At 46.3% G+C, this 27,914-nt stretch overlaps 2 protein-coding genes across 9 annotated transcripts; one reads left to right on the plus strand and one right to left on the minus strand.

Moving 5' to 3' along the window:
* Positions 1-975: 975 nt before the first annotated feature.
* Positions 976-20,519, minus strand: ERMAP (erythroblast membrane associated protein (Scianna blood group)). Of its 4 annotated transcripts, none has more exons than XM_070404972.1 (12): positions 20,345-20,519; positions 13,304-13,393; positions 12,762-13,100; positions 12,202-12,483; positions 10,618-10,734; positions 10,053-10,085; positions 9,031-9,063; positions 6,945-6,965; positions 5,597-5,617; positions 5,480-5,506; positions 5,365-5,391; positions 976-3,561 (listed from the first exon to the last, which is right to left on the minus strand). In XM_070404972.1, exons 2-12 carry the CDS (start codon positions 13,386-13,388, stop codon positions 2,882-2,884), a joined length of 1,665 nt encoding a protein of 554 aa, XP_070261073.1. In that variant the 5' UTR covers positions 13,389-13,393; positions 20,345-20,519; the 3' UTR covers positions 976-2,881. The 4 variants fall into 4 exon arrangements, with proteins under 4 accessions (XP_070261073.1, XP_070261072.1, XP_070261070.1 ...); XM_070404971.1 differs by having other exon boundaries at positions 20,342-20,519; XM_070404969.1 differs by lacking the exon at positions 20,345-20,519 and having other exon boundaries at positions 13,304-14,090.
* Positions 20,520-23,598: 3,079 nt separating this feature from the next.
* Positions 23,599-26,749, plus strand: SVBP (small vasohibin binding protein). Of its 5 annotated transcripts, none has more exons than XM_070403282.1 (3): positions 23,599-23,662; positions 24,457-24,602; positions 26,325-26,749. In XM_070403282.1, the coding sequence occupies exons 2-3, from the start codon at positions 24,489-24,491 to the stop codon at positions 26,409-26,411; spliced, it is 201 nt and encodes a 66-aa protein (XP_070259383.1). In that variant the 5' UTR covers positions 23,599-23,662; positions 24,457-24,488; the 3' UTR covers positions 26,412-26,749. The 5 variants fall into 5 exon arrangements, with proteins under 5 accessions (XP_070259383.1, XP_070259385.1, XP_070259387.1 ...); XM_070403284.1 differs by lacking the exon at positions 23,599-23,662 and adding an exon at positions 23,931-24,090; XM_070403286.1 differs by lacking the exon at positions 23,599-23,662 and adding an exon at positions 24,195-24,212.
* Positions 26,750-27,914: the final 1,165 nt, after the last annotated feature.

A 27,914-nucleotide genomic window follows, 5' to 3' on the forward strand; every position in this document is an offset into this window, starting at 1 on the left:
TGTAGGCTATGTAGAGCTAACCTACATGACCTCCATGAGTTGGTGACTCTTACTGGTCCTGAAGACATTCCCCTAAGCCTAGAGTCCTGAGCCTCAGTCGAAGTTCATAGAGGTTCATAATTTAAAGTCAAAGGATTGTGGAACTGGAGGAAGTTCAGAGATCAACCAGCCCAATCCACTTATCAGAGAAGCTAAACCTTCCCTGTCCTAAGACCTCCAGGTCTCCTAACACCCCTGCACAGGGATTTTTCTTGGTCCTATGTAGTTGGTGACTTTTCTTGGTCCTGACTGTTCATCAATCCTGACGGAACAAGCCCCCTAATGTATATCCAGGATTGGGATTTTTTTCCAGGTTTCACTTTTTTTAAAAGTCTAATTGAATAAGTAGGCTAAAATTCTACAGGTTTCTCATATCTGCACGCTATTTCAGTGCAAAGAGTATTGACTTCAGAGCTAAGTAAACCAGATTTATAATCCCAGTTCTAGCACCTAGCCATTTGGAGCAGCATTTTCCTCCCCTGTAAAATCCCTGGCAGAATTGTCGGAAGGCTATAGCAAGCTTCTGCCCCCACAAATGTCAGGTCTCTTTCCTGGTGGTAAATTCTCTTGGGTGCATCCAGTGTGGACAATGTTCGTTTTACGATTGGGATATTCAGGAAAGTGGATTTGAAACTGAATATGGATGAGTTAAAAATCAATACCCCACTATAAATATACTATTTGTTTATAAATTGATTTAAATAAAATGCTAAGAAGACAGACTCCAGTTTTTGTTGGGTAGAACTGAGTACCCATCTGAAAATTAATAGCTAATATCTCTATCAGAAATAGAACTGTAGCTTTATTTTTAACTGTGGTTAAAGCTTGCTTGAGTGGATTCAAGGCTGTTTGGAAACCAATCCCATAATGTGTTTTTCTCTTATCAGTCCAAAGACTTTTCCTACAACTTTTCATTCACAATGAAAATAACAACAATGAATACCAAACTTTTATTTAAGAACTGTACAAAAGCAAATAAAAATTTCTACTTGGGCCCTGGCTGGTGTGGCTCAGTTGGTTGAAGTGTTGTTCCATACAACAAAAGGTGGCAAGTTCAATTCCTAGTCAGGGCACATACCCAGGTTTGAGTTTAATCACTAGTCAGTATGCATACTGGAGGCATTGGTATGGATGTTTCTCTCTCACATTGATGTTTCTCTCTCTCTCTCTCTCTCTCTCTCTCTCATCAATAATAATAATAAACATTCTGTAATGAGGATTTTGTTAAAAGAAAGAAAAATTTTACTTGGTGATTAATTTTGTGTGTCAACTTGATTGGACTGCAGAATGCCCCAATATTTGGTCAAATATTATTCTGGATGTTTCTGTAAGGGTATTTTTGGATGAAATTAACATTTATATTATTATCTTGAGTAAAGTAGATTGCTCTCCCTAACATGGTGGGCCTCGCCAATCAGTTGAAGGCATAAGTAGACCCCAAAAAAGCTGACTCTTTCCCTAGTAAAATTCTTTCTTGGGACTTGCCATCCTCCATAATCACATGAGCCAATTTCTTATAATCTTTCCTTCTCTCTCTCTCTCACTATATATATATATATATATATATATATATATATATATATACTTCTATGAAGAGCCCTGACTAATACAGGCACTACAGGGTAACAGAGTGAACTTCTGACAGAAAGATCCAGTTTTTGTGGGGTAGAACTGAGTACCCATCTGAAAACTAATAGCCAATATCTCCAAAAAGAGGCCAGATCACCTCTGTGGTATGACTTGAAAGTGACTAAGCTTCTTGCTGAAATCCACACCAAAAAATCTGATTCATTACTTTATCTTCACACCTGGTCTATCAATTCCCTTTCTGAAATCAATACTCTCTGACCTAGGAGTCTGCTAACCAAGCATGTCAAACTCGCGGCCCCCGTGGGCCTCATGCCTCGTTTATTTGGTCCATGTTAGCCTTTGAGTTTGACATGCTTGTGCTACATAAATAGCCAAGTCTTCCAGTATAATGTCTTGTGGGGGGGAAACTGTCTATATTGGTGGTTAAAGTTGCCACTTTTTCTAGCGGGCCTCTCTAAATCTCAGGAGGGTATTCAAAAGGGCCAGCGCAGCAGACAAACTTACCCATTGCTGTCCCTTCAAGGCCTCACACAGCTGCCTGCTGTGTTTGAAGTTGTGTTTACCAGTTCCCTGATTTGCTCCTGAGGCTTTTCAGAGTTACAGCTACCACTCTAAAGTCCCTGTACCTGCTCATCATCAATAGGTAAATCAGCTTTGAAGACGTACGTTAGCTCTGGATATCACAAAACTATGCTGTCAACAGCATCAGGGAACTAGAAAGGGACAGTATGTTTTACCCCCTGATCCACCCTACCCCATAGTCCAGAAGGATGAAGAAAGAGTGTGTGACCCAAACATGATTACTTTTAAAAAGCTGGCTTTGGGGGCTAAAGGCGTGAACTAAAACAGAGGGAAAAGCCATTCTTGATGACATAAGCAAGAAGTCAGGGACTGGGCCCCATAACATCACAACTAAAAGCCAAAGTTCAGGATGCGATAAAATGAAGTCCTCTTGAATAGCCCCTCGCATGGAGAACCCCTGGATCTCGGTGACACCCACTCACCATCACCGCCTGGCCCTAATCTGATTGTTCACCTGGTTTTCAAGAATTCTTCCAGGGCAATGGGAACTTCAAGTCCCCCGCAGGAGACAGGGTTTAGAAATGGGAGGAAGGTGGCACGAATAGAACCACCAAAGGGTCTGGATTTGGGGAAAGGAGATGAGCTGTTCCAGAGGTCGGTGTCGGGCCAGGAGACTGAAATCCAGAGCCCTGGGCCGGAGGGTCAGGGTGAAGCCAAAGGAGGCACCTCCCTAAAAGAAAGGAACCTTGAGCCCCTGGAGCGCCGGGCCCAGATCGGGGGACCAGGGCCGGAGGGAAGCGTCCACCTTCAGGGCCACATCCCCGTTCGCGTGGCCTTTTCCATCTGGCTTGGGGACCACGGGTTCCTCCGATTTCTGGAGTTCCGAGCAAATGACTAGCGGAGCCGTGTTTTTCCCTCCATCGTGAAGGCACGGTTCAAAGAACGGGCGCAGCGGGCCAGAGAACGCGTGTGTGAAGGTAAAGATGTGGGACCTGTCGGTCGCGTTGTAGAAGGAGATGACGCCTGCTTCGTAGTCCAGGAAGATGCCCACGCAGCGCGGGGCCTCCTTCAGGCGGAAGGGGGTCTGCGGGGACGTGAGAGCTTCGTACTCGGCCGCGCGGCTCTGCCGCACCAGCCAGTGCCCGTTGGCGGGCGAGGCGGTGACCTTGCCCTTCCTGCTCACGGACTCGCTGCACACCCCCAGGATCCATTTGGTCTTGTCTCCCACGTACACCTCCCAGTAGTGACAGCCCTCCACGAAGGCCTCGGAGCCCAGGACGCTGACGACGAAATCGAACCTCTGGGGGGTGTCAGGCACAGGCTGCCTCCTGTCTCCGAGCTGCACACGCCGGCGGTCCTCGGACAGGATGAGTTTGGGATGCGCAGTGTCGGGGTCCAGGGTCACGGCCACTGCAGAGGGGCACAGAGAGGAGAGGTTTGGGTAGCTTTGGAGGGAAAAATCACCTCTGGGTCAGCAACCCCCGTCACTGGACCCATTTTAGTGTATGATTCCTTCAACCCCAGATGTACTGGAGCCAAAGAAAAGTGTCTTCCGGTCTCCCCGACCGCCTGGTCATCCTATATAATAAAAGGCCAGCGACCATAACGACCGGAATGACCACTTGACCAGTCGCTATGAGGTGCATTGACCACCTCTCGGTCCCTCCCCCTTGGCCTGCAGGCTCCAACTACAGCATGATGAATAGGGAACCACAGGGAACTGGGTGGGTGGTGGCAGCGGCAGCCTGAGCAAAGCAGCCCAGGTTCGGGGGTGGGGGGGGGGGGGGGGTAAGGCTTACTCTTGCACGAATTTTCGTGCATCGGGCCTCTAGTGTGTTCAATAAACCAGGAGAAAGTTTTCCTTTGTGAAGCTGCCTTAATCCCTTAGGAAATACCACCTTTGTCTTCAATGGTCCAGCAGAAGCTAAAGCATGATAATAAACCTTGGCTCTGATGTTAGACCCAGAAGCCACACTGGACGTGGAAGTCCCAGCTCTGTCACAGGCTAGTTATGTGACCTGGGGCATGCTATTCATCTCCAAACCTTAGTCTCTTCATCAGTACAATGGGAACAATGGCAGACCCCACGTGGTCGAGCTGTTGTGCACATTTGATGAGCTAACACATGAGGTAGTGCCTCCTTCATACACAGTGTGTGATGCTCATCTTGTTAACTGAAATTGTTGCTCATAATTGTTATTCTTAAATGTTAATAGAGAGAGAAGGATTCTTCCTTAAAATTGTGGAAGGTCATGATGGGTCTCCCTCCTTCCCCCAGCACAGAGAACAGATACTTCTTGGAGAATTAAATCTGTGAAATGTGTGTTTTGCCCAGGTGGTGGGAATAAGCCAGACTGTGAGTGTGAGAAGGACTTGGGAATTCCCAGAATGTCAACCAAGGTGACCTGGCGTGCTCTGAAGTGGCCGACTCATCAGTTCCACCTGCCTGAAGGAAGAGGGAGTGAACAGAAGGGGCATGAACAGACTGGAAAATTGATAAGGACCCAAACAGGGAAATTAACAGATCTCATTGAAACAGCAGCAAAAAATGCAAATATTTAGGAATAAATTAAAAGAGATGTGCAAATCTTTTAGAATAAAACTACAAAACCTTTTGTAGTCTACAATGGGGGAGGGGGGGACCTGCCCAACCATTTCCCTTCTTCTCTGAGAATCTCAATCACCAACCCCCAAGAGCAAGAAGAAGGTGGCAAGTGTGTATACAGACAGAGGAGCACTGGCTATTTACCCAACTGTGGGATAAGAAGGACTTCCAAAACCTGAAAGCACAGAGGAAATGACACAGGAAAAGGTTCTTAAATTGGACTACATAAAAACAAGACACTCATGCATCAAACAAATAATATAAGGAAATTAAAATGCAAATGAAAAACTCAGAAAAATAATTTGTGAGGAATAGGACAGAGTTTCTACACTTCATATAGGAAGAATCCTCACAAATCAAATAGTAGCCAGAATAGGCATAAGAGCAGACAAGTCATCGAGAAGACATACAAATAACCAATAAACTTTCTAAGTCTAACTGAGCCTCCCCCCCAAAAAAAAATCACAAAGATTTTTAAAAATTTGATAAGCAGATAAATAGGTTTGATTAACAAAAAACAAACAAACAAACAAAAAAGTGAGCCTGCATTCCAAAGGAACAGAGCACTGGGCTCTGAAATGTAGGCGGGTTTGCCTGGTGTAACTTACCGAAGTGCAGCCTGGCCCTTCTCCAGCCTGAAAGACACAAAAGGAATTGTAAACTGAAGGAGACAAGGAGAACCCCCAGAGGGCGGGAGTCAGGCACCCAGAAAGTGCATCTCACCTGAGTTGGCTGCAGCTCTTTTCAACTCTACAAAAAAGAAACAAGAGAGGTGAACTATCACTGAAAATATAGAATCAGCAGGAGAGAATTCGGTATGGAAGGACATGGGAAACTTACTCAGTTCACTCCGGAGTTTCTCTAAAGAATAAAAACAGTTTGACCAATCAGAAGGAGGGCTTCCACATTTCCATAATGCTTGGGTCCCCTCCCAACCACATTCCCACATCAGATCCTCACTAGCAATACCCTGACCATCCAGCCCCACCCCAGTGATCCCCAGAGATACTGCAGAGGGCCAGCAAATTCCCAAATAAGCCAAACCTGACTACGACTCATTGAGTAGCACATCTTACGCATCTAGGTAACTACAATGTAATATATGCAGATATTGTGAGAGAAGAACAAAATATAAGTTCATTTAAAACTATCATTGAGCCCTAACTGGTTTGGCTCAGTGGATAGAGCGTCGGACTGCGGACTGAAGGGTCCCGGGTTCAATTCCGGTCAAGGGCATGTACCTTGGTTGCGGGCACATCCTTGGTGGGGAGTGTGCAGGAGGCAGCTGAATCGATGTTTCTCTCTCATCGATGTTTCTAACTCTCTATCCCTCTCTCTCCCTTCCTCTCTGTAAAATATCAATAAAATATATTTAAAAAATAAATAAATAAAAATAAAACTATCATTGAGCTCTGGTTGGTGTTGCTCAATGGTTAGAATATTGGCTCCTGCACCGAAGGGTTGCAAATTCAATCATGGTCAAGGGCATGTACCTGGGTTGTGGTTTGCCCCCACCCCATCCTGTGGGGGCACCTGGAAGGCAACCAGTTAATATGTCTCTCTCACATCGATGTTTCTCTCTCTCTCCCTCCTCCCTTCCTCCCTCCCATTCTCTCTGAAAAGCAATGGGAAAATATCCTTGGGTGAAGATTAACAAACAAACAAAAACTATCACTGAATTTCTATTAGATTTTCTTGTGTACATTTAATCAAGGTAAAATAAAGTAGACATGTCATGTCTGAAAATTCTTTTTTTTTGCACTAAAGAGGGTCTCATACATGAGATGGAGAAACGCTGCTCCACATGTTCAGTTTAATGAGGACCCATCGCCTGGGATCCCACCTAAGGGAATGCCATGCCTGATGATAAAAGGTCTTCCAGGTGGCTTCACCTACGGGAGCTACATCTCTTCCTGATTAACGTTTCCCACTTAGAGACTAGGACCTCGCGTTGGTCTGTGAGGTCCGAAAGGTTGGCGACTGCTGGACTAGGTAACTGTTGCGCAGGAAAGGGGAGCAGGGAATATTTGAGAAGAGAGGCCCTTGAGAGCCAAGAAATCTCCAACCCCATGGTTTAAAGCACCCTGACCCCTCTCTTCTGCCCCAGGAAATGAAACTGAGACACCCATCCTAAAGCAAAGATGTTGGCAGAAGGAGGTCCGTGCCATGGAGGAGGAGCAGAACTTACTGAGGGATTTATGGAGCCTTCCTGAAAAACAGAGAAAAAGGCCTGAGTGAGCAGATGCTCTGCTTTATCCCTGAGCCCAGGGAGGCTCATCACCTCCCCCACCCCCACCCCCACCCCCACCCCCACACCGTGGAAAGGATGACATGCCTCTCAGCCGCTAGTGCGGTCACCTCCCAGAGGCAGCCTGGGGAAGCCCGTGCAGCTGGTGCCACTTTCCCAAGACCAGGCTGCCCAGGTCTGGCTCCTCCCTCCTTTCCCTTCCTTTTTATCTGGTTTCATTTCCGCTGCCTGTACCAGTGTTTCCATATGTTTGTAACCATGTGTACACGAGTGTGTGCCTTGCTGCCCTTTTATAACCTACTGTTTATAACATCTGCAGCGAAGGCCTAGCACTGACTTGTGGACATGGCTTTGTCACTCTCTACAGTAATTCTCCTGAAGTCCTACGGAGAGATTCTCAGATTTGGAGATTCCAGATGGTTTGGGATGGATGTATATGCTTCACATGCTGCCGGGAGCATTGGCCCTGCCAGGGAATTGAAGTTATAACTTTGAGTCCACTGCCAAGCCCTGTGCTAAGGGCTTGGCATGTGTTAGGCATTAGGCACTGGAGCAATGAAGCTGGATATGATATGGCCCCTCAGGAGCTCTTGGTTTATGTTTATATCAATGTTATTAATCTGATTAATGTTATAATTATATAATGTTCACTCTATTAATGATTGATTATATTATGTAAACATTATATTATTTATATATAATATTAACATATTATATTTCCACTATTATTGGCCTCCATTTATTGTGTCCTGTTCTCATAATGATATAGGCACTGAACCCCCTTGACAATGTAAGGTGCATAGAATTATTGTTCCCAGGTCTGAAGCTCAGAGGGATATGGAAATTTCCCAGGTCATCCAGTTAGCAAGTGGCCAAGGAGACAGGCTTCAAGCCCCAGTGTGTCTGACTCCTAGTCAGAGGCCTTGGCCACTGCACCACGCTGTGCCTTCTGCTCCTGGAGAGAGCAGCCAGAGGGCCCCTGCTGCGTGCACCCCCACACTTTCACCCGCTGGGAGGACAGGTAAGGGCGGAGGAAAGGAGAGGCCCAAATCATTGAATGTGTACCATTTCTGAGCCAGTGACTTGTATTCTCAGCTAGATTTTAAGGGGCAGAGACTGCCTGTTTTTTGTACCCTGGGTGTCAAACTTTTACCCTCAATGGCCCAGAACAAACATTCAGTTAATGAAGATGAAATGGCAATAAGAAAGAGGAGTATCAGGCACTGTAATAGAAGAGTTTTTTTCAAGTTGTCTCTTTAAACCCTGAAAACAATCGGGCAAGGGGCTTTTTAATCCCATTTTACAGATGAGGAAACCAAAGGTCACAGCAGTGAAGCGACACATCTAAGGCAGACCAGTGACCTGACCAGGTGTTGCTGACTCCAGAGCTATGGGGCTCCCACTGTATCACACCACCTGTCTGAATGCAAATGTTGTTTGGATCCTTGAGATTTTCATACATCCCAGATAGCGTATTCATAGACTTTAAATTGAATATAGACCTTTTTAGGTGACTGGTGGAAAGGCTGATAAAAGGAGCTCATGATAATTCAGACCTATGACTTTTTACCATGAGCGTCCCCTCACCCACTGCCACCTACCCCATAGCCCCCTCATACTGGAAAGTAAATTCCAATAATATTAATGAAGAATATGTGTGTGTATACCTGAATAATCCTATATAATAAAAGGCTAATATGCAAATTGTCCCCTCAACTGGGAGTTTCACCAGGGGGTGGGGCCGGCTGACCAAACACCTGTGGCCCCTCCCCTGGGCCAGCCCCACTCCTGATCACCCCCCCCACACACACCCCAATTGGGGGCAGGGCCGGCCTGCCAACCTCCTGCGGCCCCTCCCCCTGGCCAGCCTGGCCCAATGGGCCCTGATCAGGGCAGGCCAGCCGGACCCTACCCGTGCACGAATTTGTGCACCAAACCCCTAGTGTATGTATAATAATAGACTGTCAGCATTTATGTAGAAGGAGAAGGAATATGTTATTTGTTCCCTACCCCTTCATATAATTACCTTTTTCATTTGCATGGTCTGAGAGAAGAGTTTCTAGAGGGAGAAAAGTAATAATAAAAAACAAAAAATGAGATTCTGTGCCATTACCTTGAAGGTCCCTGGTTCTTACTGATTTTACCTGCTTTTAAATCTGTTTACCTCTATCACCATGCCACCTCCCTAATCCAGGCCCTCATCATCTCTCATCTGGATGACAGAACTAGTAGTCCAAATTGCCCCCAGTCCTGTCTTGCTCCTTCTGGTCTCTTCCCAATACTGCAGTCAGAGAAAGCTGCTCAAAGCACAATTCTGATCAAGATATCCCACTCACTGCTTTGCCACTGCCCTGGAGAGAAAGACTAAAGTTCTCCACATGACCTCCAAGGCCTCCCACGGCCTGGCCCTGCCTAACTCTGCAGCCTGGTCCCCTATCAGCGTCCCCCTCACTTCTGCACTGTGTTTCTTTCTCAAGCTGGTCTTTCTCTGTGGATCGTTTTCTATTCCCTCTCCCCCGCCTCTCCTCCAGATCAAATATCACTTCCTCTGGGGACTCTTCTCCTGTCCCTGGAGCTTGATTGGTTCCTCCTGGTCATAATCTTCACAGCCTCCAGAACTTCCACTCGTGGCATTTGTATGGTTGTACTTTTACATTGATTCGTGCAGTTATTTAATTCATGTAGACCTCCCTGGCTGGACTGAAAGCTCCCAGATGGCAAAGACTGCCTGCTTTGACCACTGTATTCCCAGCATTTAGTATAGTCCAGGGCACTTAGTAGACAATTATCAATTATTTGTTGAATAAATAAGAGCTTCCCCCATGTTAGACCTACACGACTCGCACAGAATAAGATCAAGCAATGAGTCCACAGACAAAATTCAACAAACATATTGAAAGACAAGCTATTACAAGTCAGAGTCAGCAAACACTGCCACCAAGGACAACTATGTTGGGATTTTCTGGTACAGAATTTAGATTAGTGGACACTGAGGTCATAAAAATGAGTAAAACTGAGAAACATCCCCACCCATCCCAGGACACTTACCTACCTCCATCACCTGTTCATAGAGAAGCTTCTCTGGAAGGGGGAGAGAGAGACATCAGCTCAGCTTAAGGAAGAGCTTTTTCTAACAGGCAGAGTTGTCCGGGGACAACAAGCTGCCTGGGGAGGACCTTGCTCCTTGTCCCTGCAGGTCTGTGACCATTTGAAAGGATTAGAGGGTCTTCAAACCATCAGCTAGGGAAAGGGGTGTTGGATTAGGTGTCTTTTAAGGTGCCATACAACCTTGAGATCCTGTGAGATGCAATTATATTGATGAAGGTTTTATTCAATGGATAGAATTGGACTTTTTAAATTAATTAGAGGAATGGCATGATCAGTTATTTTTAATTTCTCAGAAGTTGAGAATTCACAACTCTTCCCAGGAACTTGACGCAGTTTCTTTGATCTTCTCTGCATTGGGGGTCCCCAGAGCATTGTTCTACCAGACAATTTGCAGTCTCCAACCTATGGATAACCGTCACATCTATGTCTCCTTCCCCCCAGCCTTTTCCTAGAGAAGTCACAGACCCACTTCCTGCCGCCCGGGGCTCCTTTACCACTGAGTTACCTTTTGATCGTCTTTGCTTCCAGATGAGGCCAATGCCCGCCATGATGAGAAGGCCCAGGATAGGCAGGACCACAGCAAGAGCCACTGCTTCGGGGGAGATCCTCCCTGGAGATGGGGCTGAAACAGAACCACCAATGACCACCCTCAGGAGATATCTCAGAGCTTCTTCCAGGCCAAAGCCCCCACCTCATATGGGAGATGCCTCAGGCACAGCCCGAAGGTCTCTGTCACCTCTAGGGAGAGACCTCCAGCCAAGATAGGTGAGGGTGTTTGCCTCTCTAAGTGCCTCAAACCCTGGATGACTCAGGGATGACTTTAAAGCGAGATGGTCATCTCTTAGGAGTGGTTTGGATGGTCCTGCCTGAAAACAATGTGTTAAACTCAGCTTCCCAATCACAACCTCATCCTGCCCTATCATTCCGTGGGAAAGTGATCTTTGAAGAACTGGAGGTGCTTCCTCTAATCACCTGCAGTCTTCTCTGAGCACCACCTGCCTTCTGCTTCAAGTCCTCACTCTGCTGTGGAACAGCCATCAGCGACCCCTTTGCCCTGAGCTGTATCAGCGGGGGCAAAGCTACTTCTGTGGGGCTCCCGCGGCAGGCCTAACGCCTAGGCAGGAGAAAGGAAAGAAGAAATAGACACAAGAATAGAGCAGAGGAAGCACTATGACAAGTGGCAGAGTCTACACTGGGTGTGAGTCCTCGCTCATCCTCCGTGGGACCCTAGGCAGGAGACGGAGCCTCTCCAAGCCTGGCCCGTCGTCTGTAAAATGAGGGTTATAATAATCCCAGTCCCCCTGGGTTGTGACAGATTTAAAGAGAGGAGGGTGTAAAGTGCTTAGCGCCGATGAGAGGCAGTGGCTGTAGGAAGAGAGGAGAGGTGAGAGAGAGAGAGAAAAACGAAGGGCATAGCAGACATCAGTGCTCCTTCCGCACCTGGGGCCCCAGGCCACACTCTTTCTTTCTTGGCTCTAAAACCACGCTTCTCTGCCACACGGCTCCATGTTTCAAGGGTCTTTAAAAGGTTCGTAACCCTTTGGTGCATTAATCCTACTTCTAGGAACACACATTCTAAGAAAATAATCAGAATCAGTCCCCAAATTCTGTGCAAAGTTGTTCACTGCACTGTTACAGGAACAGTCTAAACCATTCAGATATCAAGAAATAGGGCTTCGATTAATTTTACTTTGCTATACCCGCACAACGAAATACTGTGCGGCCCTTAACAATCTGTTGCAGAGAACTGCTTAAGGACATGGGCAAAAAATGTTCACGGCCTTGTAAGTGGAGGGGGAAACAACCTAGGCAGAAGAATACACATATGTATCAGTACACACTCAGAGATGCACCCATGAAAGAAATTCTAAAGAAATGCCCCAAAATGTTAGCGGTGGCTCTCTCCTATTTATAAAACCAGGCTTCTTTTTCTTTTTCTTTTTAAAAATATCCTATTTTTTTTAAAGTTTTCTACAATAAACATGCTATTCTTAGTATTTAAAAAATTCTTTATAAAGTTTCCACTTGGGTAAGAGTTTTCTCTGGAGCCACCCGGAGCTTCGAGCCTGTTTTCTGCCCCGGCTTTTACCTGCTATGACCATGGCTGCGGTCTTCTCTTGGCCCAGGGCCTCGTTGCGGACGGTGCAGGACACGCTGCCCACAGTGCTGTCCCTGACTTTGCTGGATACGGCTGTTTCGAAGAGCCCAGCGTGGTCCAGGGAAGGGGCCTGGGGCTCAGATGGAAGCACCCTGCCTTGAGGGTCTCTCCACTCGGCCCAAGGCCTTGGGAACCATCCCACCGACCTGCACACCAGCTGTATCCATCCAGCGTCGTAGCCCTTCACGTGGATGTAAGGGTCGGAGCCTAGAACTGGAAAGGAAAGCCGCTGGCAGGGCCTTGGCAAGATCCTGGTCCCCGCCAGGGCTCTCTTCTGGCTCCCAAGGCGGCTCCGGGTGAACAGGGCGCGGGCTGTTAATTGCTGTGAACGCCTGCTCTCTCCCTACCCGCACGCGGTTCACAGCAAAGGGATGAGAGTATCTGGCTGCATGCTAGTACCTTACCCCATCCACCTCTACCAGCCACGGCATCCATAATTCACCTCCCTCCCCCTCCCCTCCACCCCCCCCCCCCCCCGAAAAATGACGAACCTGCCACCTGCAGGATCACGGTGCCCTCTCGACTCAGGTTTGCAATCCGGACCTGACATCGGTACGGCCCTCGGTCCTCCAGCCGCACGTGGCGGATCTCCAGCGTGACATTTCCCTCTTGCGTGTCTCTCTCCAGCGCCGTCCGCCCCTTAAATTCCGGTACCACATCTTCCTCGCGGACTTTGTCATCCCGGAACACGTGGACCACCTGGGAGCGACCCCGGGGCAAGGACCGCAGCCACCGCACCTCGGTGAGCGTCGGGACCGACCAGAGAGAGAGCGGGCAGAGCAGCTTGGCTGTGCCCCCTAGCGGGGCCAGGTGGAACTGGCCGGAGTCCCCTGTGCAGTGAAAACAAGAAAGGGACAACACAGTCTGGGAGGGATGCGAGAGTTCAGCAAAGGATGAAGACGGAGATCACGTGGGGAAGGCTCCTAGCGAGTCTGGGGAGGGCATTGGAAAGGGCTGGGGTTACAACAGAACCCCCGAAGAAAGAAGGCCGTGGTCAGATGTCCCAGGCAGGAAGGAGGTCAGGAACTCCTACCTGACACGTGTATGGGCAGCTGGAGGAAGATGAGGGTGATGAGGCAGCTGGAGAGCCGGGAGCCAGAGGAACTTACGGTCTCCATCCGAACTAGGAGGACAGACAGGCAGACACCAGAGAAGGTTCGTGAGCTTGATGTGGAAAAGCTACAACCTAGGAGGCGGGGCAGAGATGGAGGCTGCATAGGAGGTGCTCTGGAACCACCCGGACCAGAATTCAAGTTCCAGCTCTGCTACTTACCTCCCCATAACATTGTGGCTTCACTTCCTTGAAACTCTCTTCCACCATCTTTTTTTTTTTTTTTTTTTTTAATTTATAGAACACTTTTAAAATATATTTTATTGACTTTTTACAGAAAGGAAGGGACAGAGATAGAGAGTTAGAAACATCGATGAGAGAGAAACATCGATCAGCTGCCTCCTGCACATCTCCTAATGGGGATGTGCCCGCAACCCAGATACATGCCCTTGACCAGAATCGAACCTGGGACCTTTCAGTCCTCAGGCCGACGCTCTATCCACTGAGCCAAACCGGTTTCGGCTCTTCCACCATCTTTAAAAAGGGTATAAAATTGCCTCCTTGCAGAGTTATTGTGAGCATTGAAGGAGGAAAGTGCTCCACATGAAGGCTGGCATCATGGTTAAGTCTATAAATGCCATGAGTGAGAGCCAGGGTGAGACACTGTGTGTGCCCTAGAAGGCACAGGGAGGAGTCTGGAAGATTGAGAATTTATATCTAGAACTAACCTGGTAAACATCAGGATAGTGACCTCTTTTTGCATTTAGGGTCCCAGGCCAAGTCTGGGAAATGCTCCAGGCCAATTTTCCACCCACAGTAGGGCCTGGAGCTCTTTCCCGCCAGCCTTCTCAGTTTGACTTTTTAAAAATATATTTTATTTATTTTTTACAGAGAGGAGGGAGAGGGATCGAGAGTTAGAAACATCAGATGAGAGAGAAACATCGATCAGCTGCCTCCTGCACACCCCCTACTGGGGATGTGCCCGCAACCAAGGTTACATGCTCTTGACTGGAATCAAACCTGGGACCTTTCAGTCCACAGGCCGAAGCTCTATCCCAGTGATGGCGAACCTATGACACGGGTGTCAGAGGTGATACGCAAACTCATTTTTTTGGTTGATTCTTCTTAGTTAAATGGCATTTAAATATATAAAATAAATATCAAAAATATAAGTCTTTGTTTTACTATGGTTGCAAATATCAAAAAATTTCTATATGTGACACGGCACCAGAGTTAAGTTAGGGTTTTTCAAAATGCTGACACGCCGAGCTCAAAAGGTTCGCCATCACTGCTCTATCCACTGAGCCAAACTGGTTAGGGCTCAGTTTGACTCTCGAGAAACAACAAACCAAGGCAGTAAGGTCCCGCCATTTCATTATGAAGGCACCTATCTTACAAACTCAGGGTCTGGAGTTAGAAAGACCTGGGTTCAAGTCAGCTCCCCAGGTACCAGGTCTGTGTCCTTGGAGAGTTGTACAACATCTGTGGATCTCCAGGTCTTTATCTATAAAGGAGGAACCTTCTTCACAGGGACTGTGAGGGCTCAAAGAGGGTTCAAAGGCATGTGAAGAACTTGCCAGAGAGAACAACCAAGATGGCGGCAAAGGTAAACACCTGAACTTGCTGCCATGCACAACCACATTAAAACTACAACTAAAAGACAAAATGAATACCATCCAGAACCATGGGAAGGCTGGCTGAGTGGAAATTCTACAGCTAGAAGGAAAGAGAAAAGCGCATTGAGTCCAGTAGGAGGTGCAGAGGTGTGGAAGTGTGGAGGTACGGAGGCACTTGCGAAAGGGGCTGGCAGCTGGGTACGCTGTTGTCTTTTTCAACCGGGAGGGAGATACAAGCTCCTGACTGCTCTGAACTCCAGTTCTGGGTGAGAATTTGGGGACCCAGACTCATATGGAGAGAAACTGGACTGTGTGGCATTGAGCCAGAACGTGAAGGCGGCTTTCTCACAGAGGTGCTTGCAGCGGTCATTGTTCCTGCACAGGGTCGCGGGACACGGACCCTGGGACCTCTCTGAGGCAGAGCAAACTGGCAGCCATTGCGGTTTGCTCTGCCCTGGTGATTCCCTGAGACCCTGCCCCACCCAATTTACAACCTCACCCAAGCTGTGTGCAGAGGCTTTTGCATATGAATGGCCTGGCCTTTCTCTGCCTAAAAACTTGGGCAGACTCAGTGAGCACCAAAGCCCCATTGAAGCAAGTCCTGCTCCATAAGGGTGTCTCCAGCAGAGAAGTTCTCCCATTGTAGACACAACTGGTCCTCACAGCCAATTGGCCTGGAGGTCAATTCCTCCCAGTGATACCAACAGCAATCAAGGCTTAACTACAACAAGACTGTGCACACAGCCCACAAAAGGGTGCACCAAGAGTGTCCACCTCAGGTAATTAGGGAGGCTGAGCCACTGGGCCCTATAGGACACCTAGCACACAAAGCCACTCTATCAACACAGGGAAGCAGCCAAACTGTGAAGACAAAGAAACAGGTCACAAATGAAAGAAATGGAGGAAAGCAAACTACTGGATATAGAGTTCAAAACCATGGTTATAAGGTTACTCAAGAATCTTCCAGAAACCTCCAAGAAATAGAGTGAGACCCTCAAGGATATGAAAAAGGACCAATTAGAAATCAAGCATACACTGACTAAAATAAAGAATAATATACAGAGATTCAACAGCAGACTAGAGGATCGCAAGAATCAAGTCAAATATTTGAAATACAAAGAAGCAAAAAACACCCAACTGGAAAAGCAAAAATATGAAGGTAGTGTAAGGAGCCTCTGGGATAACTTCAAGCGTACCAACATCCGAATTATAGGGGTGCCAGAAGAAGAGAGAGAGAGCAAGATATTGAAAACCTATTTGAAGAAATAATGACAGAAAACTTCCCCTACCTGGTGAAAGGAATAGACTTACAAGTCCAGGAAGCACAGAGAACCCCAAACAAAAGGAATCCAAAGAGGACCACACCAAGACACATCATAATTAAAATGCCAAGGGCTAAAGACAAAGAGAGAATCTTAAAAGCAGCAAGAGAAAAACAGGTAGTTACCTACAAGGGAGTACCCATATGACTGTCAGCTGATTTCTCAACAGAAACTATGCAGGCCAGAAGGGAGTGGCAAGAAATTTTCAAAGTGATGAATAGCAAGAACCTACAACCAAGATTATTCTACCCAGCAATGCTATCATTTAGAATTGAAGGTCAGATAAAGAGCTTCATGGATAAGAAAAAGCTAAAGGAGCTCATCACCGCCAAACCAGTATTATATGAAATGCTGAAAGGTATTCTTTAAGAAGAGGAAGAAGAAGAAAAAGGTAAAGATAAAAATTATGAACAACAAAGTGACAACAAATACATATCTATCAACAAGTGAATCTAAAAATCAAGTAAATAAAAAATCTGATGAACAGAATAAACTGGTGAATATAATAGAATCAGGGGCATAGAAAGGGAGTGGACTGACAATTCTCAGGGGGAAAGGGGTGTGGGGGGTGCAGGAAGAGACTGGACAAAAATCGTACACCTATGGATGAGGACAGTGGGACGGGTAAGGGCAGGGGGTGGGGTGGGAACTGGGTGGAGGGGAGCTATGGGGGGAAAAGAAGAACTGTAATAATCTAAACAATAAATATTTATTAAAAAAAAAAAAAAAAGAATTTGCCACAGCCCAACTGGTGGTTGAACATTGATTGACCCATGAACCAAGAGGTCCTTGGTTCGATTCCCGACCAGGATACATGACCAAGTTGCAGGCTCGATCCCCTGTAGGGGGCGAGCAGAAGGCAGCTAATCAATGGTTTTCATCAATATTTCTATCTCTCTATCCCTCTCCTTCCTTTCTCTCTAAAAAAATCAATAAAAACATATTTTTTTAAAAAAAAAGAACTTGCCACAAATGCCTGGCAGAACAAGTGCCCAATAAATGTGCTGTTATCCACAGGAGGTGTGGGCACTGAGTACATTAACCACAGGGAAACCCTAAAGGACTCCTTACTCTAAAAGTCTTTCCCACCACCTTGACTGCCTGAAATTCCTATAGCAGGAAATAAATCTTTCATGCCACCACTGGGGAAGAAGTATAATAAAATACTTCAGGAAGAGATCATCGCTTACATTCTCTCCAAGACTTCAAATCCTTTCTGAAGAGGAGGGGCTTGGTGAAAGTTATCAGGCCAGGTCCCTAAAGGACAAAGATGGCGCTTGGAGGAGGTGGGGCTGTCAAAGAGAGGTTGGGACATGAAGTGACTTAAGCTTTGCATACATTTCCAATTCTGTTTTTCTTGTGGCAAAGAGCACACTGGTTTAGTGATGTTTTGTTTTTATTTTACTTTTTTAAAATGTGCTTTTATTGATTTTAGAAAGAGAGAAAGGGAGAGGGATAGAGAGATAGAAACATGAATGTGAGAAAAACACATCCATCAGCTGCCTCCTGCACACCCCCTACTGGGGACCGAGACCACAACTTGGGCATGTGGGGCGGGGGGTGGGGGGGGTTGGGGGGTATCATGGGTTGAAACTCAACCACTGAACCAAACCCACTGGGCTTTTTTATTTTTATTTTTTTAATTTTTTTCCCCAGTGGGCTTTATTTTTTAATCCTCTCCTGAGGATTTTTTTCCATTGATTTTTTTAGAGGGAGAAAAGAGGGAGGGAGAGGAGGGAGAGAGAGAGGAAAAAAAAAAAAAAACATTGACAGGGGCCTGGGATGAACCTGCAACCGAGGTACATGCCCTTTGGTCTTAGGGCCGATGCTCTAACCATTGAACAAACCAGCCAGGTTTTTAAAAAAAAAAAACACCATGTTTTTGTTTTTAATCATGATTCATACAGCATACTTCTCTACTCCCCCAGTGTTGCAAATGGCCACATAACACCAGGACACAGTGAGGTTAGGATTATAGTTAGGATATATTTTTTTTGCTTCAATCCCACTCATTTTCCTACAGGTTGCCAGCTACTCAGAAACTGAACAGGAGAAGTTAGGTAAATGAGAAAAGCTCTCTACCTTATCAATTATTGTTGATGGTAGAAGTAGGCAGGGCCCAGGGTCCCCTGGAGTTACCCCAATCCCCAACACCCTCAATTAAAAGGTGCTTTTTGAAACACACCCTGAGTAGACATGCCCAGAGTAACACAGAGCTCCAAACTGAACCGGGGCTGCCCGAAATCAAATAAGAGGAGCCCTCCCCCCACCATGGCCCCATCTTCCTAAATTCGGATTGCTTATTGTGATTAAGAGGTCAGCCTGTGGCCAAGCCCCGGCTCTGCCGTTACCAGCTGTGTGACCTTAGACAGTCCAGGTTACTCCTCCAAGTCTTCTCTCAGTCACACATGAAATGGAGTTAATGGTAGTACCTACTTCGTAGATAGGGCTACAGTAAGGACTCATAGAAAATACATGTGAAATGATTTGCACCAGATTCTAAGAATAAAAAGGCAAATGAAGTCTTTCCATCAGATTGTCACTCTGTGTGACAAGGGCAACCGAGGTGGGGTCAGCCAGGGAGTCTCCCTGAAGCACGTCATCAAGTCACTGTTAAGCAGCCATAGAGGCAAACCGACCCGGGAGAGGATGACACCAGAAATGGACTTTTACTCTCTAGTCATCAGAGAAATGCAGACTAAGACCACAGTTAGATATGACTTTGTCTTCCCTGAAATTATCAAATATTAGAAAAAATAATACCCAGAGTTATTACACATGTGGGAAAATGACTCTCTTGCCCAGTGCAAATCAACTTTCACAAGGGTAATTTAGCAGTAAGTATCAAATGATTTATAAATATGCAAAAGTTTTAATCCAGTAATTTTACTTCCAGAAAAGAATCCTATGGAAATAAATAAGGATGTGCATAAGGATTTGATGGTGAGGATGCTCATCACAAAGCTTCTTCTGAAAAGGAAAAATTAAAAACAACCTAAAAGTCCATTAAAATGGGAATGATTAACTAATAGTTGCACGTTCTTGCAATGAAATACTACACAGCATTTCATACACACATGCTAAAACCATCTTTAAGAGCATTTGGGCCCTAGCTGGTTTTGCTTAGTGGACAGAGCATCAGCCTGCAGACTGAAGGGTCCTGGGTTCGATTCCCATTAAGGGCACATGCCTGGGTTGTGGGCTCGATTCTCAGTAGTGGGTGTGCAGGAAGCAGCCGATCAATGATTCTCTCTCATCATTGATGTTTCTATCTCTCCCTCTTCCTTCCTCTCTGAAATCAATTTTATATATATATATATATATATATATATATATATATATATATAGGCATTTGGGAAGTTTTCATTGTAACCCAAACAGTAACTTGAAAAAGCTACGGATAGTATGATACAATTTAGGGAGAAGATGCTTAGCAAAAAGGCAAGAGTGTAGATAGTAAACCGTGGTTACTTCTAGGGGTGAGGAAAAGCATTACAACAGAAGTTCCCTTAATAACTCCAAGCAACTTCAGAAGACCCTGCAAATCTACAAATGATCAGTCTGAAAGCACACAGCACAGGGCCTGGCTAACAGTAAGGACTAAATTAATGATAGCTATAATACCAATGATGGTGACAATAATACTTGAATGAGAGTCTTTAGACAAAACCCACCCAGGCTCCTTGTCACTCTTCCCCTTTTGTGTTCCCCATTTCCCATGGCCTCATTTCGTCCTTAAAATGTCTTGTGCCTGGCCAGCATGGCTCAGTGGTTGAGCATCGACCTATGAACCAGGAGGTCACGGTCCCATTTCCAGTCAAGGCACATGCCCAGGTTGTGGGTTCCATCCCCAGTATGGGCATGCAGGAGGCAGCCGATCAGTGATTGTCTCATCATTGATGTTTCTATCTCTCTCTCCCTCTCCTTTCCTCTCTGAAATCAATAAAAGTATGTATATATTTATATTTTAAAATGTTCTCAGGAGTAAGGAGAAAGGGGATAGTTTCTCCAACGAACCTGAAGACCCTGAGAAAGCTAAAGGACTAAAGAGAATGAAGAAGGGGAAAGGGAGGAGCACTCACCACCTTTGAAATCAAGGGCCCTTTGTGCGGCAGAGCTGGAGTCTCCAAGCTGCGGAGCCTCCCTCCATCCATCCGGGGAGATCAGGCCTCAGGCAGAGGGGTCAGGAAGGGCTCTGGAGGTGGGCCTGGGAAAAGCTCTCCTTTCATTCTAATGCCCACAGCCCTCACCAGGGGCTCCCTCGTCTGTCCCACAGACTCCCTTCTAGCTGCCCCTACACACCACAAGCTCCGCCCTGCCTGTCTGCCCCTGATAAGGGAACAGAGCAAAGAGAGGCCTCCCTAAAAAAGTGAGGGAAACTCCAAATGCCACCGGGTGTCAGGGACCTTTGGCCCTCACACCCTTCCCCTCCCCAGCTAACTGCATAGCGATTCCTTTTCATAAGTTTTGACCCTAAAGCACCCTTTCTGAAAAGCTTGCTCCCACTTACTTTCCAAATCTGAGTAAAATTGAAGATCGGTTTCAAAGACATCTACCAATTAGCCACCTTCTTTAACTCACTACCTTTATCTCCAGCTGCACCCTGACGTGTGCTTCCTGACAAGCAAACGTGCTTACTGTCTACCAACCTGTGATAAACCCTTTCCTGCCTGTCTTGACAGCTTTCATAACATCCATAACTGTATATTCATAACATCCATAATTGTATCCTTAACAATGAATTAAAAAACAAAACAAACAAATGAAATGAAAACAGACTCATAGAAATGAGACCAACGGCATGGTTACCAAAAGGGATGGTGTGGAGGGATGGACAAAAAAGGTGAAAGGGAATATAGTCAATAATATTGTGATAAATGCACACGTGACAGATGATTACTAGAATTAGTAGGGTGATCACATGGTAAGGTATAAAAATGTCACATCACTATATAGTACACCTGAAAGCAATATAAACAATATAAATTGTGTACAAACTATACTTAAATAAAAAAATAAATTTTTAAAATGGTTCTTTCTGGAAAGGGCAATGAAATTGATGGGAGGGGAGAGAGAAGAGAGAAACTTTCATCTTTACTCTTCATGGTTTTTACAAGAAGCACATATCACATAATATTTCAATACTAAAACATATATGGGGGAGACCCCAAAGCATTATATACTTTTACGTGTTTTTGAACCTTATAAAAATGGAGCACATTATACCTAATTCTCTGTAATTTCCTTTTTTCAGTCAACATTCATTTCTGAGCCTAGCTGACACCTGTGGTGGCCCAAACCATGTCCCTCAACCCACTTGATTTTGGAGTAACTGAAACTTGCCAACAAGCTGCCAGCATGCCACCCCAACGCCACAGCAGTTCTTTGCTCATCTCACTCGGGCTCTCTACAAAACTTGGGAAGGCTGTTTGACCTGTATGCAGCTCAGGAGTTCAGGAAAGTTAATACCTCAGGGGATCAACCTGCGGGGACAGGAGATAGAGGAAAGCACTCCAGCCTCGAACCTCAGAGGGACAGTTCTGAGCTGTATTCTTCACGACTCTCGGAGTTCCCGTGGGAATGAGCACAGTAGCCCACAGTCATCAGTAGCTCAGTAATGCACATTTTATTGGTTTTTCTTCCTTTTCTTCTCACCATTTCTGATTCCTGGGATCACTTCCTAAATATGGGAAGATTTGTCTCAAACACTCTGCTTTGGGTGGAGTGCAAATTAAGACACTGAAATTCATCCAGACTAATTCACAGAGCTTCACTACATTCATTCACCATTCACCGCTGTGTGGTAGGCCATTGCCTGAATATACCAACAGATTGTCCATTCCCTCCAGTACATTCATTCACCGCTGTGTGGTAGGCCAATGCATGAATATACCAACAGATTGTCCATTCCCTTGATGATAAAAATATGGATGTTTCTGGTCTTTTGCTTTTACAAACAGTGCTGCTTTGAACATTCTTGATCCATGTTTCATGGTTCACATGTGCAAGAATTTCTCTGGGAGAAATGATGAGAGAGAATCATTGATTGGCTGCCTCCTGCATTCCCCACACTGGGGATTGAGCCCAAAACCTAGGCATGTGCCCTGACCAGGAATCAAACCCTGACCTCCTGGTTCATAGGTCGACCCTCAACCACTGAGCAACACCAGCCTGGCTATGCTCTTTTTTAAATCTGATTTAAAAAGGCACTTAAGATTTACCCTTTTAATCACTTTTATAGTCATACTGTTGTGCAACAGATCTCTAGGACTTTTTCATCTTGCAAAACTCCCTATCCATTGAACATCTTCCTTTTCCCCCCTCTCCCAGCCCCTGGCAATCACCATTCTACTTTCTAGCAGTTTGACTATTTTAGACATCTCATATAAATAGAATCAGGCGGTATTTGTCTATTTGTGAGGTTGTGCTCATTTTTAAGGCTTTAGATATGTAGCACTAAACTGATTTCCAACAAGTTGTGACAATTTGCACTTTGAAATTGTGTGTCTAAACTACACCCTGTTTGCTTAGCATCCATCATTTGTTTCGAAAGAAACAAAAGTAATGGGCCTGAATATGTTTTCATTGTCTTACTTAGAATCCTGGCTGAAATTCTTGCGGGGGACACTTAACTAGCTGTGTGACCTTGGACAAGTCACTTAACTTCTCTGTGCCTTTGTTCCTCTATCTGTAAAATGGGGATAATACTCATATATTACTATACATGTACATTATTACACAAACTTATTATGAGAAATACATGAGTTAAGAAATGTGAAGCTCTAAGAACAGTGCCTGGAACATAAAAAGCCCAGAAGAGAGGTGGCTATTATTGTTGTTAGTTGTTTTTGTTGTTGCACTGAACAGGATTTCTGTTGTCAAAGCATTTACCTACCATTTTCTTCAATCCTTGATAATGTAATGAATGAAAAATGACAGCCACCTTTTTTTTTTCTGGACTTCGAACGATTTCCTTTTTCAAAGCACTGTGGCAAACGGGATCTCACTTGATCTGCCTAATATTAAAACTCAGAAATCAAGAAGACAGCAATCACCATCCCCGCTTTTTGAATTAAGAAACTGAGACTCAACAAGTTACAATTCTAGTCCCAGGTTTCAGATCTCACCCTTCAAAGCCTAGCAGCCGTCCCACAAAATATTCCTGGGAAAAACTTTTGTTAAACCGCCTCTGCCCCCTCTTCTCCCCACGCCCGCACCCCGCCCTACCCCCCCTTCCCCCCCTTCCCTTCCTTCCCCAGCCCCAGCCCTAGAGCCGACGCCAGGCTTTCAGATAAGCCCTCTGCGCACGCGCGGCCTGCCTGAGGGCGGGGCCTCGGAGAGCGCCGGCCCCGCCCAGGCCCCGCCCAGTCTGAGGCGCGGCGCTCGGGACTCCAGGCGGGGAGGTAGGGAAAGGCGAGGATCCCCCTCGTGGGGCGGTGTCCGCGACGCGGCGGGGCCCCGAAGGCCTGAGGCCGGGGAGGGAAGGTGCCGATTCCCGAGCGCCTTCGCCTCCGCCGCCATTTTGCAGCCGGAGCCCGCAGCGCTGGGAGGGGAGGCTCCCGTGGGGCCGGGCCGCGCCGGGCGGCGGGGGGCGGGCCCGGCGGCGGGGGGCGGCCGCTTGGCCGGCGCGGACGGCGGAGGGCGGGGCCCTGGCGGCCGGGCTGGGACGCCGCGGGCCCGCGGGGCAGAGCGGGGAAAGCCCTGGCCCGAAGGCTGGCGACGGCGCGAGGCTCGGGCCTCCACTGCGGGACTGGGGCTGGCGCGCCCCAGACTCTGGCCGCGGTGTCTTCATGATGACAGCAGCCCCCTGTCGGGAACAGCACGCACCCGAGTATGAAACGCTTTCACGTGGGCTTCCACGGGGTCCTCACACGGGAGCTCCTGGAAGGAGGCCAGGGAATGGACTGTTGTCCCATTTTGCAGACAGAAAACCAAGGCCCAGAATGGGGAGATGTGCGTGGGGACGCCCAGCGAGGTGGCGGCGGTGGGAGACACGTCTTGCTCCTCCAAGTGCAGCCCCCTTTCCATCCTGCCACTCCGCCGCACCTGTCAAAGTTAAGGGCGGAGCTAAGGGATTAGGGCGGCCAATGACGGGCAGTTCTTTATTGGCCCCCCCCCCTTTCCTTCTGTTCCTCTCCCCCCCCCCCCCTCCCCTTCCCTTTCCTTCCGTTCTGTTCCCTCTTTCTGTACCATCCAGGTCAGAACTAAGAAGTATTCAGAAGCCAAGTCATGGATCCACCTGCACGTAAAGAAAAGTCCAAAGTTAAAGAACCTGTCAGCAGAGTTGAGAAGGCCAAGCAGAAATCAGCCCAGCAGGAGCTGAAGCAAAGACAGAGAGCAGAGGTGAGGTTGAGGAGGGGGCCTGCATACCTATCATCTGCTGGAGATGACGCAGAAGAGAGAAATCGTCCGCCTGTGATGGGGAGCCCCGCCTGCCTGCAGGCAAAACAGGCGCCCTCCAGGTTTAGAGAGAGGATCGTAGAGGGCCAGAACGGTGAAGTGCCAGCCCATAGTCGCATGCCAAGTTAGTGTAGGGTCTCCAGATGCCTCCTGGGGCAGAGCGTTTGTGCTAGGGACCCGAGGGAAGGGAGGAAGGAGAAAGAAAAGGGACATGTGAGGGCGGGGTCAGTGAGAGAGAGCAGGTGTCAGACACCCCAGCACAGACGTTCTGCATTTGGCCGGGAGAAGGAGAGGCCCAAGATCTACACCCACCGGTGTGTCCTTTGGTCCATCAACAGTTACCATCAGTTTGTGAATAAAAAGTTGAAACTGTCGCCCATAACCACCTGAGCCACACCGGCCAGGCCGGTATTACGTTTTTTCTAGAATTATTTGTCTTCTTGTTTGTGACCATTGTCGTCACTGTGGAATTCCATTTTCCTTAAAGATTAGAGGATTTTATCACAATAAAAATGTTTTTATGAAAAAAGGTTATAGGATCATTCAAGCTTACTATTGATTCTAGTCAGTTTTGATCATTTTACTTTCTAGGAATTTATTTCATTTATCTTTCCAAACTTATTGACACCAAGTTCATAATGTTTGCTGTAATCTCTATTACATCAGTATTTATGTGGTGTGTGGTTTTTTTAATTCTAATAGTATTGTTTGTGCCTACTCCCTTTTTGTCTTGATCAGTCATGTTGGAGGTTTGCTTTAGCATTTTCAGAGAACCACCTTTTGGTGATCCTCTCTATTGTACATTGGGCTGCTTTTCCATTAATTCTGCTATTATCTTCTATGTGTCTCACTTATCAATTTCTTTATTTGCCCCTTTCTTGTCTTTTTAATTAATCAAGAGTTATTTTACCTAAACACAAACATTCCCTTCATTTATTTTTGTTCTACAAATTGGGAAGTTATATGATGTGTCTGTTCTGTAGTGGACAGGTTGAGACTACAAGGATAAACAAAGATGAGGACTAAGGTAGAGCCCCTGCTCTTCACCTTAGAATGTCTATTGCAGTTTTTGTTCCAGCCCACGGTCTGCCCTGGGTCCATTCTCACTGATGTAATAGATGCCTCCTATGTGGCCTGTCATCTCTCCTCCCCCCACTCCATTCCTCACATGGTCTCCAGTTATCTTTCCCAAAGCCCAGATAGAATCAGGTTGCTCCCCTGCACACCTATCTTTGGTGGCTCTCCAGAGTCGGCCAGATAAAGTCCAGGTTCCTTGGTATGGCATTTAAGTCCCTGACATACTCTTCTTGCTTTCTCCAGTTCCCCAACCCTCCTCTCTAATATCCTTCATATGAGCATACTTGAAGTTTCCAGAACTAATCCTGTACTTTTCCATTATATTTATTTAATCATAATATCCCCCCATCCCCATCACCTATCAAGTCCCTTCCCCAAACTCTATCTGTTCAAATCCTACAGATCCTTTAAAGGCCAGATTAAGTCACCTGTTTCACTGCTTTCCTGATTCCCCGAATGGAATGAATATCTGCTTCTCCTGTTCCCTTACTGGTGCAGTTCCTGCACTTTCAAGTGGCACCGCCTGTTGTGTCTGAAGATAGGTTGAGCAGCTGCCTCCATTGCTAACACATCTTTTTCTCCCCTTAGATTTATGCCCTTAACAGAGTCATGACCGAACTGGAGCAGCAGCAGTTTGATGAGTTCTGTAAACAGATGCAGCCTCCTGGAGAGTGAGCCACCCGTGTTCAAACCAGATGGGACCCCTGAGGGTTTGTCTGTGAGCTCGGTACCAGTTTTAAGCTGAGGTGGCCCGTGTGGAGCCTGACAGAACTAGACAAGAAGGCATTTGTGTTATTCCTAAAACTGGATAAATCTGAACTTCCTATATGTAACTTCTGCTTCACTGGTTCCTCCAATTTGAATTGGCCCAATGCTTGCTGAAGAGACTTGTTTTATTCTCCTAAGATAATACTCTTATTTTTTAAACCTTTTTCTATTGTTTGAGAAAAATCAGTGTTTCTTGTGAAACTGTAACTCTCCAAAAATACTAATAAAATGTGCATTTGCTCATACTTTAGTTGGGGGTGCCTAGCTGTAATAAATGGATCAATGTTATAGGAGAGGAAAAGTGAGGTGAGCAGAGGGAACCCTTGCTCCTTCGGGAGGGGAGTGGAAGAGAGCGGGAGAAAGAATGCGGCTGCTTCCAGTTCTCATTCTTCCTGGGGCTGAAACTCTGCAGTCCCCTGATCCTCCGTTTGTAGCCACACAGTGTAAATCTGTGCCCCTTTACTCCCCGATGAGCTGCTACTCAGGGTCAGAGCTGGAAGCCAGGGTCCTCTCACCTTGCAAGTGGGGACAGCTAGCAGCAGGCCTGCACTGGCAGGAGAGGAGGGCAGGCATTGCTTTTTCATTTGGCAGTGATTTCACCAGGCCTAGAAACGGATTTAGGATGGGGATATTCAGGCTGGAATGTCAGAGCTCATGGATGTTTGTAAGATTCGTACTACATTATACTAACATTGTATATAGCTCTCTAGAATGTGCAACTAAATCAATTCATCTCCAAAGTAAACCTTTTTGAGTGCCAGGTATTGGCAGACAGCAGAAATCCAAAAGCATGTTTATGAGGGAAGTTACAATATCGTGAGACACAGACATAGCCATCTAATTCTGAAAAAACATGTATGATAGAGAGATGAATAGAGAGCAGTGGGGAGGGAGAGGGACTGTGTTCCTGTAGAGCCAAATCAGAGCAATGTGGACTTCTCTGGATTTTTATTTTTAAATCCTCAATTCAGTTTGAAAGCATATTTGCCATATACATTGTTCTGCAAACTTCAAGAAGTTAGTCCTGAGGTAAAAGTGCTCTGGTGCCCAGCTGAGGAAAAGGTGAACAGCCAGCAATCCTTTGTATATCATCTGGAGGTAAAAGTCAAGAGAGTGCTGGGGTTTGCTGCTTTTAGCAGACCTATGTTCTTTTTTGAGGTGTAACTTTAGGGTTCCATAGATATTGTTTATTTCTATTCACATTGGATTTTAGAATATGAATGGCATTTTGAATATCTAGAGTTTAGTCCTTTAGACCTTAGGAAAAAAGCATATAATGAGGGCCTAGAATCCAAATGATCCTTCAAGCTTCCAATATGACTAATCTCTAAATGAAGCAAAAGGCAGAAGCTTTGTTGCAATAATTACAGAATTTCAAATTGGGCAACCTGATTGCCCTATGACTAGCTC

Source organism: Myotis yumanensis, unplaced genomic scaffold, assembly GCF_028538775.1.
Source record: "Myotis yumanensis isolate MYYU_CA2020_CCGP unplaced genomic scaffold, mMyoYum1.0.hap1 SCAF_2, whole genome shotgun sequence".
Taxonomy (NCBI): domain Eukaryota; kingdom Metazoa; phylum Chordata; class Mammalia; order Chiroptera; family Vespertilionidae; genus Myotis; species Myotis yumanensis.

Coding starts and splice junctions, on each gene's coding strand:
- ERMAP (XM_070404969.1), bottom strand. CDS start 13,487: ATGCAGCCTCCATCTCTGCCCCGCCTCCTAGGTTGTAGCTTTTCCACA. Junction 10,735..12,201: donor CGCAGCCATGGTCATAGCAG/GTAAAAGCCGGG, acceptor GTTCTGTTTCAG/CCCCATCTCCAGGGAGGATC. Junction 5,507..5,596: donor GAAACTCCGGAGTGAACTGA/GTAAGTTTCCCA, acceptor TCTTTTTTGTAG/AGTTGAAAAGAGCTGCAGCC.
- SVBP (XM_070403282.1), top strand. CDS start 24,489: ATGGATCCACCTGCACGTAAAGAAAAGTCCAAAGTTAAAGAACCTGTC. Junction 24,603..26,324: donor AGCAAAGACAGAGAGCAGAG/GTGAGGTTGAGG, acceptor TTCTCCCCTTAG/ATTTATGCCCTTAACAGAGT.